Genomic DNA, 14,226 nt, shown 5'->3' on the forward strand with positions numbered 1-14,226 from the left:
TGGTCTCGAAAACCAATAAATACACCAGAATATGGTTTTTAAATGGGATCTTCCGTATCATGGTGATGGAGTTTCCATGGGATAAACCCATTACAAACACTTTTAAAACACCATGCAGTGGGGGTGAATTTGGACCATGATCATGGGGGCATTATGGGCTTTTCGTTTGCTCGGGGTGGTGCTAATTCTAACGAAGGCGGATCGTTGTGAGAAGTAGAGGCGAGAGGTCGCTCCAGTTTTAAAACAGCAGTATTGTGGGGCGTCTTGTTGAATGTATTTGCGAAATCAAAATATATAGCGTCTCCTTGTTTACGAATCTCGGCAGCTAAAACTAGTACGTGTACGTCATCAAGTTCAAAGTGGCGGAAATTTTTTATAAATCCGCGTTGACGTTCGACAATTATGTTGGTAGAGCAGCGTACATCGCGTTGAAGATGTACTTTCCAGAACTTTAGCCAGGCAGTTCAGTAGCGAGATTCCTCTGTAGTTTTCAACATTGTGCGTGTTTCCAGCCTTATGAATAGGAATAGGATTGTGGTACCGGTAATACCGGTACCGAAAATCCTGGGAATACCGACACATTTTAGTACCGTTATACCGGTACTGAACAAAAGCCAGTACCGATATTTTCGGTACCATACATTTTTTTATGAAAAATATGTGGACTCTCTAGGGGGACCATCATAATAATTCTAGAAGTTCAACATTACTAGTTCCCGTTGTACTGAACGGTATGTTTAAATTCCGGTACTATTTTGTCGAAATTAAATTTTAACGATCTTGTACTAAATTTCACAATATTCACATCTAGCGTAAGAGACGAAAAAATGTGCTATGATTTTTTTATATTGGCGACATTCTGATTGGTTTCCATTATTCACTGGGTGGCGCGTAATAAGACTATGGTCTAAGTCATGTCTGTATTTGGTTTGCTCTTAAACCTTTATCTATAAAAGAACGAACAGCGATTTAGTAGCTAACAATTTTAGACTTGATGAACTGCTTCAAATAGGGCGGTTTGTAATTATTGGTGATAGGAAAATTCAGCAAAACTCCATAGTTTACAGAAAATCAAGGAGCGTTGGTATGCATTAGAGAATAGTAGGCAAACGACATAAAGGTCGAAACCAATTTACAGAAAAGCAAGAGGGGAAATGCGAGCAACCTGCTCGGATTTACTGCCATTCTCGCTTTGTTTTACTGTAGTTAATAGGGTTTCTTACATTTACAATCTGTGAAGTCGACGAAAGTCGCACCGCTTAGCAGTTATTGATTTCAAGGTGGCCAAGATTTCGAAAAAGAAGGTGATACGAAAAATATCTTCTGCTGAAATGAGTCATGCTATGCCGAAGCAATTAAAAGCAATAAACATGTTTTTTGATCAGCACGAATCAATTATCTGAGAATAAGGTCATCAGTTTCAGCATTTCATTTTACTTTGAAACTTTTTTCGAATTTTTTAAAAACATACTCGAGTACCGGTACTTTACCGGTACCACCGCTTCGGTACCGTAGTACCGGCTCTCGCCAAAAAGGGTCGGTACTGCGAACCCTAAATAGGAACTATAGACGCTTCTTTCCATTTCCATTCTCGGAAGTGATCTGCAAAAAAATTCACCGACTCGGTTGTGGACTGTGAATTTTTGTCTCGAAGATAGACATTTTCTGGTATACATCCGGAACGATTTTTTTACTATTCATAAATGTCCAGAATGTCGAGGGATTATTTCGAAGGCAGCACTTGAATTTGGTTCAGATATTCATCAAATGCACTGCTCCGGGTTGTTTCATATTGCAGTTCAGTTTGACGAAGAAAAGTTTTGTTGTCGTCGGTTCTATAACGTAAATATCGCTTTCGTTGTTTTCGTAGTACGTTGCGTAGACGATCAAGCTCGGCGTTCCACCACGGAAACTTATAATCTGCTTATCTGCCGACACAATTTTTAGAAACATTGCGACGAAGAATCTCATATATGTCGTCATAGAATGCCGCAACTACCTGATCTAAACCAGCATCTCACGCCAATTGAGTGCACCAATGGCCACCACCATTCCACCAACGTTCTGATAGTAGACGGACAGGAAATCAGGAGTTGTACGTGACGACATACTATTAACCAAGAGGTTTGCGGGGAGCGGATTGTCATTTAAAGCAAAACATTCGCCTGAGAAGGAAGTTCGGAAGACCCCTTCACGACCAATCGAACGCAGAATCGGCATGACCAAGCTGGTCGTTGGTAGCGCGACTCCGTCAGAGCCCTCGGTGGCTTTCATAGCACTGTTTAACAAGCGTTCCGGTGATGGCAGCGACAAATAACCTTCATTTAGTTGGTTAAAGTCATCAGAGAGCACGACCGGGTCAGGAGGGTGAAATTCCAATCGATTAGCATGCAGACTTTCCACTTTAACATTGGAGTTGTTTGTCAGGCAGGTTTGAAATGATGGCAGAATCAAACGAGTTGCGTTTGTCATCAGACTGCAATTGAGACTTGTTTTGAGGATGTGCAGAATCATGAATTGCTTTGGAAGGACATATAGCCTCTTTGGAATTACCTGACACAGAAGTATTCGACAGGTAATTCCAAGGACAGAATATGCTGCGTAAAACCCGCTTCAAATATATTAGAATATAAAAAAAACCCGTAAAACTCGCTTCAAATATATTAGAATATAATAACCGAACACAAGCTTCAAGTATAAAAATCGAACAGGGACTCTCCTTTGTCAGAGCCGGACCAAAAAATATAAAAAATATAAAAACCACAGAAAAAAATTTCCGATTCTTACAAAGTAAGAAGGCTTTTAGCCGACGTTTAATCTTGAACATCACGATATACGGATGCTTTTGCGCACGATTTATTTATTTTTAACCGGATTTTATACTGATGGTTCAACCTTATGAGTTTTACGGGTGAGAACATTTTAAGCGATTCTTAATCAGAAGGAGTCCTGTCCTATTTTTATGCTTGAAGTTTATTTCCGATTTTTATATTCTAATATGTTTGAAACGGGTTTTGCGAAACATGTTCTGTCCTTGCGACTTTTATTTTCTGTCTCTCAATTAGAAAGGCGAGTTTTTTTTTCGGAATAGCGTTGAGCTACAGACCACCACCAGATGAATTCTTTTCTGCAGCAATCCTGATAATTGGCCATTAGAAAGTAGATGTTTTCTGGCCAGGTGTATTTATCGAGGGCCTTTTTCGTATATGATTTGCGAACACCGATTTTAAATATTATATAGCATGGAGATGTGCCATCCTTGCCCTTAAGAACTTGACGAACTATTCTTGGTTGTATTCACCAGAAAACCTTTCACTAGGGTTGAAACATCATCATCCCTCAAATGCTGATAAGTAGACCCATAACAACTGGTGAAACAATCGAAACATAATAAAAATATTCAACTCTGTTGATGGGCGCGGCTTAGTTCAACAGTGATGCCAAACATCACAGTGATGCTCCGGTGTTCGAATTGATTTCCGATGGTCATTCGACAGGACAGTGGAGTGCACTGGAATGGCTTTTCCGAAGAGAAGTGCGAAATGAAATGAATTTGCTGCTCCAAAAAGCAAAACCAATGCACTTCACCACCTGCACAACCACAGAAACGGGATCTTAAAAATAGCCATTTTACACAGAATTGCTATTGCAAACTGTTTGGAATAATAGAAACTGCAGCTTCACCGAACGCAGTTTTTAAACCAAGTAAAATTTAATTGGGAAAGCTACACAAGAACAATCGATGCTAATTAGATTGACATTACGTATTTCTCCTGTCCAATTCGACAAACTTCCCATGGGATAGGGCATTTTCTCCGAAGGTACAAACGAAAAACAGATCGTAGCCTAAGAGTGTATTTAATTTCCTAATAGCGGTCTTCCCCTATTGAATGGAAAGCCCTTGACCGGTGTCGAAGTGAACCTTTCCGAAAAACAAATCAAACAAATGCCATTGTCCTTCCGGCCGAGAAGATCCGCCTCGTGTACCAATTATTCAAATTGTTCGCGAGTGCTGTTCGCTCATCCTTCGTCATCGCTTTATAATCCGCTTTCATGCGACCTCCGCCCTTGGGACCGGATTTACAACTAACTAAGTATGTACACTGGTGGTTCTGGTTGAAAGGGTTGAAAGGGGTATTATTTCGATAGGCTGAACTCGGCGGTAGCAGGATTTTTTTTTTTCATTTCACCTGGCAGCCAACCAAACTTACAGAGTCGACAACAACTTCCTTGTTAAATTTCCTCGTCTTTTCAGCGGCTCGCTGTAAAATGGTTGGGCGTTTGAAAACTTTTCTCGCTGCAGTCGGAAGTGGTTAAGAGAGGCAATTATGATTAAATTTAATGATATGAAAACAAGCGACACGCAGAGTGCCCTGGCGTGCTTTGCGAGTGTTGATAGTATTAAAATTGTATGGTAATTGTTATGGAAGCCAAGCTGAAATTAATGTTTATTTTACTGAAAGTGCAACTGGTGGCATGCATGAAAATAATAAAGTGATAGGGAAAAATTACAAAAAACTAAATGAAATCATTTCGAACTGGCGAACTGTTTCTTCAGAAAAAAGCCTACTTGAAAGCTGCCGAGTGTCCTCGCTGTTTCGCGACCCGTTCCAAGATTAGTACGTCCTTGCCGTGCTCCTGCAACCGCAGTGTGTTGGCCTCGACGTCCCGCAGGATACGGTTGAAGTGTTCCTTATCCACACGCAGCATCAGGCAGTTGTTCTCTTTGAGCACGATTGTCGCCGCCCTGGATTGGCGGATCACGTGATTGGCGGGTAATGAAAGCAATTACAGTATTAGGGTTAGTATTTTATATACAGCAGCCTTAATCTTTAAACACATATTAATTAACTCAAACCAGTGTTCAGTAGTTTCAAAATTACCAGTTAATATCCCCTCAGAAATTAATTGAATATTACTACCAATTAGGATAAGGAAGTAGCTACCTGATAATTAGTGAAAATGTATTAAACTTTTTAGCCAGCTATTTTTTCAAAGTTTGGCGACGCCTTCATTCAATAAGGTGAACGCTACCTTCTTCCACTCACACCTTTCCCCGTCATTCACTTCACGACCGGAAACTTTTCCAATTTTTTTTTTTGCATTTTTACTACTCTTCCGTATCCACCAGTACCGTGGTACGTTTACTTACCTGGGAGCATCGTTGATAAGTGCCAATTTGCCGAAATCGTCTCCTTCCTTGAGCGTCGCTACCGTTCCTTTACCGTGTATAACGACATCCACTGAACCTTTGAGCAGGATGTACCAGGAGCGTCCTTCGTCACCTTGGTTGAATACTGTGAACGAGACAAGGAAATGAGATAAGCGAATGTTGTAGTGAATAGTCGATTCGATCATCCATCAATTGCATCAGCCGTGGAAAATGCACAGTATGTACGGTTCTGTACCGTGATTAAATTTTTATTTTTTTAGTTGACTTTGGATGGTTCGAGGACAGATTTATGAATCACGTTGCCTCATGGCTGGGTGAGAGGTTTTTTGGAAAAATCTGCAATTGTGGTTCCATAATCCGGCAACATAAATACCATAATCGACCAATTAAAACTGATGCCAATGCGTAAATATATAGCGTTACACTTTGACACCTTGGCAAATCTTTGTATTTTGTTGAGCTTACCATTTGGATACATAAAACATAGTGTTTTATACCGGCTTGAACCTTCGTTCGAACCGGTCACAAATCTTGATAGCTCCTGGTTTACCTATAGTTTTTCAACAGCAACTTCTCAAGGCTACCTATATCTTCGCTCGATCAGTCTTTCTCAAGACTACCTATATTTTTTCGACAATTAGTCTTTCTCAAGACTACCTACTTTTTCTACTCAACCAGTCTTTTTCAAGACTAAAACATTTTTCAAGAGCAATTCAGCCTAAAGAAATATTTGATTCTTCCAACATGCCTGGGTCCTCCTAGAAAGGCCGTGTGCCAAAAATTAAAGCTAAACGAAAAAGGGTATCTTTTCCACCCGAAAATTCAATTGACTGCAGCAACTAATTCGATGTTTTATCCGAATGTGAAGCTGATGAAATTTCTAAATTTCCTCGCATTGCACATAATATCAATGAGAAGAAAACGCAATCACCTCCGCCTATAACAGTGATGATCTCCGACTTCAAAGCCTTTCGAACTGAGCTTTTGACGTTCCTTCCGGACGTGAAAGTCTCTTTTCAGATTGGCCGAAGAGGAGAATGTCGAGTTACAGCGGAAGAATTGATTGGCCACAAACGGCTACTCTAGTATCTTACGAAGAAGTTATATCAATTTTATTCATATGATTTCAAGACAGATAGACCATTCAAGGCTGTCTTGAAAGGGCTACCACAAGGTCAAAGTTTGGATGAAATATCCAACGAATTGAAAAATTTACTTGGCTTTTCTCCTTCACAAGTTATTCTTATGAAGAGCAAGGCTAGCGGCGATAACACGCCAATACGCTCTGGAATTATCCAGGAGCGTTATTTAATACATTTTAACCGTAATGAGGTTAATAATTTCAAAGTATTTGGAAAAGCACGTTTTATGGTCCACATGCGAGTAAAGTGGGAACATTATAGACGACATGGGGGCAGAATTCAAAATCTGACGACCCAGTGTCGTAGATGCCAAGGCTTTGTGCATTGCACAAAAAAATGTCATTCCAAATGTGTGATCTATGGTGATAAATCGCACACGAAAGATACTTGTCCGGTGAAAAAAAAACACAAAAAGTTTCAAATGCGCTAATTGTAGCGAAAATCATAAATCGAATTTATGGGATTGTCCTGTTCGAGAAAAAAAATATATATTCTCGTTCTAGACAACAAAAACAACAAATAAAAAATGTACCTATTTCTTCAGGTACACTTCAAGAAAACTCGTCCAAACGTGTTAATCCGATTCAAAATAGATTAAAACTTCTTCTACCTCCGTCACACCATCCTACAATGGTGTGTCATCTTATGCTTCAGTGGCAGGTAACAAGGCCAAAATAACGGCTACCGTTACTACGCCTACAAACTCGTTTGCATCCAACGCTTCCTTTAGTCCAATGGATCTAGGTAGCGTAACGAAAGAAAAATTAAAATACTTGCAAGACTCTATGTTACCTATGATGATTGCCATGTTAAATTCTACCTCCATGTTTGAAACTTCTCAAGCGGGTTGGGAATTTGCGACCAAAATTGTAATGAAAATAAAGTTCAACAATGACTTTAAATAATCATTTAAATTTATTAAATTGGAATGCTCGTTCATTAAAAACGTGCGAAGACGAATTTTTCAGCTTTTTGAGGATACATAATGTGCATATAGCCGTTGTGACCGAAACTTTTTTAAAACCAAATATTAAATTGAAGAGTAATTCTAATTTTGTTATTCATCGATTTGATTGAATTGTTGGATTCGGCGGAGGAATCGCAATAACGATTAATCGCAGGATCAAACATTCCGTTATGCCGTCTTTTGACACCAAGGTGGTCGAGAGTTTGGGTATCGAACTGATCTTGGTATCATTTTAATTGCTGCAGCCTATTTGCCTTTTCAGTGCACTGGCGAGCAAATTAATTTCTTGAAAGGAGACTTACAAAAACTTACAAGAAATCGGTCGAAATTCTTCATAATCGGTGATTTTAACGCCAAACACCGAGCCTGGAATAATGCTCAAAGCAATTCCAACGGTAAACTACCTTTTAATGATTGCTCTGCTGGTTATTATTCAATTTTGTTCCCGAATGGTCCTACGTGCTATTCGTCTGTAAGGAATCCATCAACAATTGATTTGGTTTTGATAGATCAAAGTCACCTTTGTAGCGAATTGATTACACATGCTGACTTTGATTCTGATCATCTTCCAGTAACTTTTTCACTTTCTCAAGAAGCTGTTTCCAATCCCATTAGCTCAATGTTCAATTATCATAAAGCGAATTGGGAAAGGTACACAACTTTTATTGAGAATAATTTTAATCATGACCTTGATTTACAAAATAAAGCTGACATTGACATACGGCATTACAAAATTTAAGTGATTCTATAGTTGATGCTAGAAATTTATCAGTACCAACAACACAGAAAAAATGTAATACTCCTATTATTGACGACGATCTTCAACTTCTGATTCGCTTGAAGAATGTTCGAAGACGTCAATATCAACGTTCTCGTGATCCTGCTATGAAATGTATCTATCAGGATCTACAAAAAGAAATTAAGCATAGATTCACACTCTTAAGAAATGAAAATTTCGCGAAAGAGGTTAAACAAATCAAGCTAAATTCTAATACTTTCTGGAAACTTTCTAAGGTTCTTAAGAAACCTCAGAAACCAATTCCAGCCTTGAAGGAAGATGACCACATACTTCTTACAAACGAAGAAAAAGCTCAAAAACTTGCTCAGCGGTTTGAAAGCGTCCATAATTTTAATCTCAACGTTGTGAGTCCTATTGAAACCGAAGTCTTACAAAAACATGAAAACGTTTCAAATCAAGTATTGTCTCTAGACGATATTGTTGAAACAAACTATGATGAGATCAAATTCTTCATGAAAAAGTTAAAAAATATGAAAGCTCCAGGTTATGATGGAATTTTCAACATTCTTCTTAAAAACCTTCCTGAAATCACCACGAGATACTATTCAATAAATGTTTTGAATTAGCATACATCCCTGAAAGTACTATGTACGGGGAACGTGCCATATGAGCCAATATATTCTGATTCCCTGAAAGTTAGAAAAATGCCAAGGTTATTCCTATTTTGAAGCCAGATAAAAACCCAGCAGAAGCATCTAGCTATCGACCAATCAGTTTACTCTCTTCTATTAGTAAATTATTTGAAAAAATCATCCTAACTAGAATGATGTCACATATCAATGAGAATTCTATTTTTCTTCCTGAGCAGTTTGGATTTCGTATTGGACATTCAACTACTCATCAACTAGTGAGAGTAACTAACATGATAAAGGCAAATATCTCAGAGGGCTATTACACTGGAGTTGCTCTTCTAGGCATCGAAAAAGCTTTCGACAGTGTTTGGCACAAAGGATTAATTGCCAAAATGTGGGATTTCAATTTTCCAATTTACATAATAAAGATAATTTAAAATTATCTTACTAACCGTACCCTACAGGTTTCTTATCAGAACTGTAAATCTAATAAGCCACCCGTTAAAGCAGGTGTCCCTCAAGGATCAAGCGTCGCACCAATCCTATACAATATTTTTACCTATGATCTTCCAAATCTACCTACAGTAGACTGCCCAGAAAAATAATGAATTTTTGAAAACACAATCGGCCCACCCCTGAGTCGATTCCTAGTCCCACCAGGAGTGTCTGCTCCAAATTTGAGCCAAATCGAACAAGTCTAGCTACCGGACCAACGTGCTTGAAGTTTGTATGGGATTTTTCGACAATTTACATGGAGAAAACCCTCTTGCTCACATTTTCGCCGCTAGGTGGCACTGTATACATCAGATTATCACCAAAAGTGAAACTCAGGAAGCTAATTTTATTATCTACAACTTTGTTGAAGACTGCAAAGCGATCCGACTCGAATAGGAAAAGTTATTAAACTTTTAACGAAGTGATGTCTGAGTCAGTTTTGCATGGGGCCTAGCAGTGCATGGTAGTGTATCAGTACTAGGTTCTAACAAACTAAACATTTTTGTGGAAAAACGGTTAGATTTAGCTCAATAGTATGTTCGGAAGAATTGCAGTACATAATACGAGTTATGTTTTGGTTAGAAAATTTTAGTTCCACCTGTGACCGCATAGATGGCGCCAACACTAACTTTTCAACGGGGAGAGATAGAAATTAGGTGTCTTCTACAAAGTTGTAGAACAAGAATTTTTCAGTAATTCTTCCAAACATTTTGATATTCTAGCTCTCTCCGTTGAAAAGTTAGTGATGGCGCCATCTATGCGGTCACAGATTGAACTAAAATTTTCTAACCAAAACATAGCTCGTATTATGTACTGCAATTCTTCCGAACATATTATTCAGCTAAATCTAACCATTAATCCACAAAAATGTTTAGTTTGTTAGAACCTAGTACTGATACACTACCATGCACTGCTAGGCCCCATGCAAAACTGACTCAGACATCACTTCGTTAAAAGTTTAATAACTTTTCCTATTCGAGTCGGATCGCTTTGCAGTCTTCAACAAAGTTGTAGATAATAAAATTAGCTTCTTAAGTTTCACTTTTGGTGATAATCTGATGTATACAGTGCCACCTAGCGGCGAAAATGTGAGCAAGAGGGTTTTCTCCATGTAAATTGTCGAAAAATCCCATACAAACTTCAAGCACGTTGGTCCGGTAGCTAGACTTGTTCGATTTGGCTCAAATTTGGAGCAGACACTCCTGGTGGGACTAGGAATCGACTCAGGGGTGGGCCGATGGGGGTCATTTTTTTTCTGTCACTTTAACCTACAGGCTGTGAAAAGTCACTTTTCTGTGAAGATACTAGCATCTCAGCCACTGGTAGGAGTCTTCGTATTATCTGCAGTCGACTGCAACGAAGCTTGAATATTTTCAATGATTACCTGAAAAAAATGGAAAATTTCCACTAATGCGGCAAAAACACAATTGATTGTGCTTCCGCATAAGCCAAGAGTTTCTTCCCTTAAACCAAATAATAACCATATTATTAAATTTAATGGTTTGAATTTAACGTGGTCATATCAAGTTAAATACTTGGGTTTGATTTACGATAAAAAAACTCACTTTTAAGGATCACATTGAAGAAATCCAAACATAAATAGGAATTCTAGGCTCTGCCTAAAGAACAAACTATTAATTTATAAACAAATATTTAGACTGGCAATGCTATATGCAGTGCCAATCTGGGCAAGTTGTAGTGCTACCAGGAAGAAAACGCTTCAAAGGATTCAGAATAAAATTCTGAAAATGATTTTGAAGCGTCCTCCCTGGTTTAGCACAAATGAGTTGCACAGACTTGCAAACATAGAAACATTAGAGATTATGACGAACAGTATTATAAGCAACTTGCAACAAAAATCGTTGCAATCTTCAATTGCAACGATTAGCTCTCTTTATAGTTTATAAGTTAGTTTATAAGATTTGTTTAGCTCCTTATTCACAAGACAAGTTGGTTTAAAACATCCTACTGAAAAAAATACTTAACTGGGAAAGCATATTATATCTTAATAATAATTAACTGAATCATGTAAACAATAGGGATGAAAAGTCACCACTTGTGGCTGAACACCCAATATACTAAATTAGAAATGTAATGCAAACAAAACAATATAATCAAATAGAAAATAGTATATAAAAAACATAGTGTTTCTCGGGATAATTTTGCTTGGTTTTGAAGCATCTGCTGCAAATACCTTGCCTAATCATCAGTTTCCGGATTTATCTACCGGAGAAATACTATTCTCAATTTGTTGAGAACATCACCCCGTACTGTGGCCAGATAAAACTTTTGTCCGGGAATCTACCTGACACACACTCTTAAAATATTTACGTCTCGTAAGATGCACATCAAAGTTGTGACACAATTCACTTGAGCTTACATTCATGAAAATGTAGGAATGTGCGTCGAACACAATTCCCCAACTTGTTCAGCCGAGTTTTAGATCAAAGAAGGACCAATATTATGTTTTACATGCCAAAACTTGTATAAATCTATTAAAACGCGCTGCTATCGAAATGAAATTGCATCGCTCTCACGATTGACTATTTGCTGGTAAATTTCGTCTATAGGCAGTATCTGTAGACCCGAGAAAGGTATAAAATAAAATAATTAATTGGCTTTCAAATAAAATTTCAACATCTCACAAAGTGCAAAAAGAAGCTGAACGAAGCGGCAGGTTACCTTTTCTGGGCAATGAATTTTGCTTAAAAATTATCCTCAATATAAGTTCAAAGAACATTCCAATTAGATTAAAATATCATAACTCATCACTCCAGACGACGAATAAAAAATCCTCGTATTTTCTTGGCTCGAAAATGAAGGATGGGGATGGTCAACAAAAGCTAAGTTGGTAGCAGACTGTGTCATGAAGGATAATTGCTTGCCTAGGTGCTGGTTTCTACCCAAACGACCTTCATAAGCCGGTTAGTATCAACATAATAAAAATAATTATCGGATCGTCACCAGCCGTAAATTTCTTATGAATAATTGGAACATCAAGATACATCACATGGTTAGAGCCACCATTTTAGCCTAATTATGTTAGTGTAATTTTCAAGCCACAAAAAACACCACCACCGGTCGACGACGGTCATCCGTCACCAGACGAAAAAAAAGGACCGCTTCTTTGTCACACCGTAGACAGACACGTGTTTCCATTTTTAAATACAAACTCATCGCAACAACCGAAAATGGCTTTTCCTTAATCTTACAGCGTCCGGCGGGTAATTTATGTATCCAACACCAGCAGTAACACAGAGCCTTTGGCGGTCATTCAACCATTAAGAAAGGACATTGTTTTTTGTTGCCGCCACACTCATTCAACTTTGCCGATTGGTGTTTTCATCGTTGCCGGACCCAAATCCGTGGTGGGCGATATCCGGATCTGACTGCTTACGGGGATGAAAACTTTAATAAGACTCATAATTTTGAAAGATACGTCCACGAAATAAGTTGTTTCGAGCATGTTTTGTTCTCGGTACATAAAGCCATTTGAACATATTTCTATTGAAGTGGTAAAATCTGTTTGCGTGTTGTTGATCAGGGAGAAATTTATTGTCGGATTGTAAACCCTCCAGCACTCGCGCTGTTGTACTTGGTACAACACTTTGAGATTTTTTATTATCATTTTGTTGCAATGACATTTATCAATGTATTCCTCAGATAATATGCTCTGAGCAAAATATAATATTTTTTGTACACTGTCATATCTCAAGTGCAACAATAAAATCTCGAATTAATTTCGTGGATTGGTTGATTTTTTTTTCATTTTCGCCAAGGATAATCAACCAATCCTCGAAATAAATATTTTACAGCGACCAAAAAATCTTTTAAAATTTCAAATTGTTTGTTAAAACCAGGTCAATAAATATAGGAATATATTTAGGAAGTTCGACAAAACTACATTCTGTTCAACATATCTCGTGATCTCGATCGTATAGAGGGTTACTTTCATCGGCATACTTGTTCAGGAGATCACAAGCTAACTTGTGGAAGATCGATTAGCTTGAAATAAAACTCTGCCGCTAGGTAGCGCCAGTGTGTATGTTTTTTATTCATCTTACTCTATCTCAAAATCTTGTTTTTTTTTGGAAAGTCTGTGTCTTCGACGAAGCTGCTAAGCAAATAAAACCCCTGAGGGGTTAAACCGAATATTTCAGAATACTGTCACTAGTTGGCGCTAGTGACCATATCAGTTGCTTGACCCAATGTATCTCAATTTCCTGATTTCAGCGGATCGCTGCATTCGGCAAAGTTGCATCCGAGATCATAACCTTTGAGATGGTATCGAATAGTATGGGATTCTTCCATTAGGAGGCACTAGTGAACATGTATTTTTTTTAATCATAAATATGCATGTTCGCTAGCGCTGCATAGTGGAAGAAACTTAAACTATTTAGTGTACCACTTCGTAGGTTTTTATCTCTTGTGCAACTATACCGAAGGCACCGTCCTGATAATAGTTCAGTCGAAATACAGTAGGCCTGGCGTACTCTCTGGCGCCGCATAGTGGGGGGGACCTTGAACTATATTGCATACCATAATAAAACTATTATGGTATGCAATATAGTTAATAAAACTATTATAAACCAATATATGGGTTTAGTAGCCCAATATATTTTGGTGGTTCGCGAGACAGCCTAAGTTATCTCGAGCTTGTACATTTTAATTTTAGAACGACATATTTCGCGTTCTCTTCTGGCAAAAGTTCATGAAAGGCGGATTGTAGCATGGTTAAATTGATTGTCTGTGTGGTGTATCTTATTTGCTGAGAGATATAGAAACGAAAAGAATGGTACAGATGTTTGGCATGCTTAACCCTTCATGCCGATCATGTTTATAAACGAAAAACGTTTTAAAACAACAATAACTTTCAATTTAGGTAAGATTTGTTCATGAAAACAAGTAAGGCTAAGATAGTTACAAGTTACAAGTAGTGTCCGTAGAACTGAAGTTATTGCAATTTGTCTAATTGGGTGCCGCAGGGACAGTTTTGGTGAATAGTCAAAAATGAAATTTTCAGTCAATTCTCAACCACCAAAGGGATCAGTCACAATACCAGTTTGCTCTCTGCTGTT

The 14,226-nt window shown here is 38.1% G+C and overlaps 2 protein-coding genes across 7 annotated transcripts in view; both read right to left on the reverse strand.

The window, feature by feature from the left end:
* LOC131693720 (NADH-ubiquinone oxidoreductase 49 kDa subunit-like) overlaps nt 1-14,226 on the reverse strand; it is a 366,118-nt gene that overhangs the window by 161,501 nt on the left and 190,391 nt on the right. The gene's annotated exons all lie outside the window — the stretch shown is intronic.
* Nucleotides 1-14,226, reverse strand: part of LOC131693718 (rap guanine nucleotide exchange factor 4-like) — a 352,448-nt gene that overhangs the window by 86,652 nt on the left and 251,570 nt on the right. For 5 of the 6 annotated variants that reach the window (XM_058981798.1, XM_058981803.1, XM_058981802.1 and 2 more), the window contains 2 exons: nt 5,153-5,297; nt 4,571-4,747 (listed from right to left, as the gene is read on the reverse strand). In XM_058981798.1, coding sequence (XP_058837781.1) covers nt 4,571-4,747; nt 5,153-5,297 — 322 coding nt within the window. The remainder of the gene's footprint in view (nt 1-4,570; nt 4,748-5,152; nt 5,298-14,226) is intronic. The other variant, XM_058981800.1, reaches the window with a different exon arrangement.

This window comes from Topomyia yanbarensis, chromosome 3, assembly GCF_030247195.1.
Source record: "Topomyia yanbarensis strain Yona2022 chromosome 3, ASM3024719v1, whole genome shotgun sequence".
Lineage (NCBI taxonomy): Eukaryota > Metazoa > Arthropoda > Insecta > Diptera > Culicidae > Topomyia > Topomyia yanbarensis.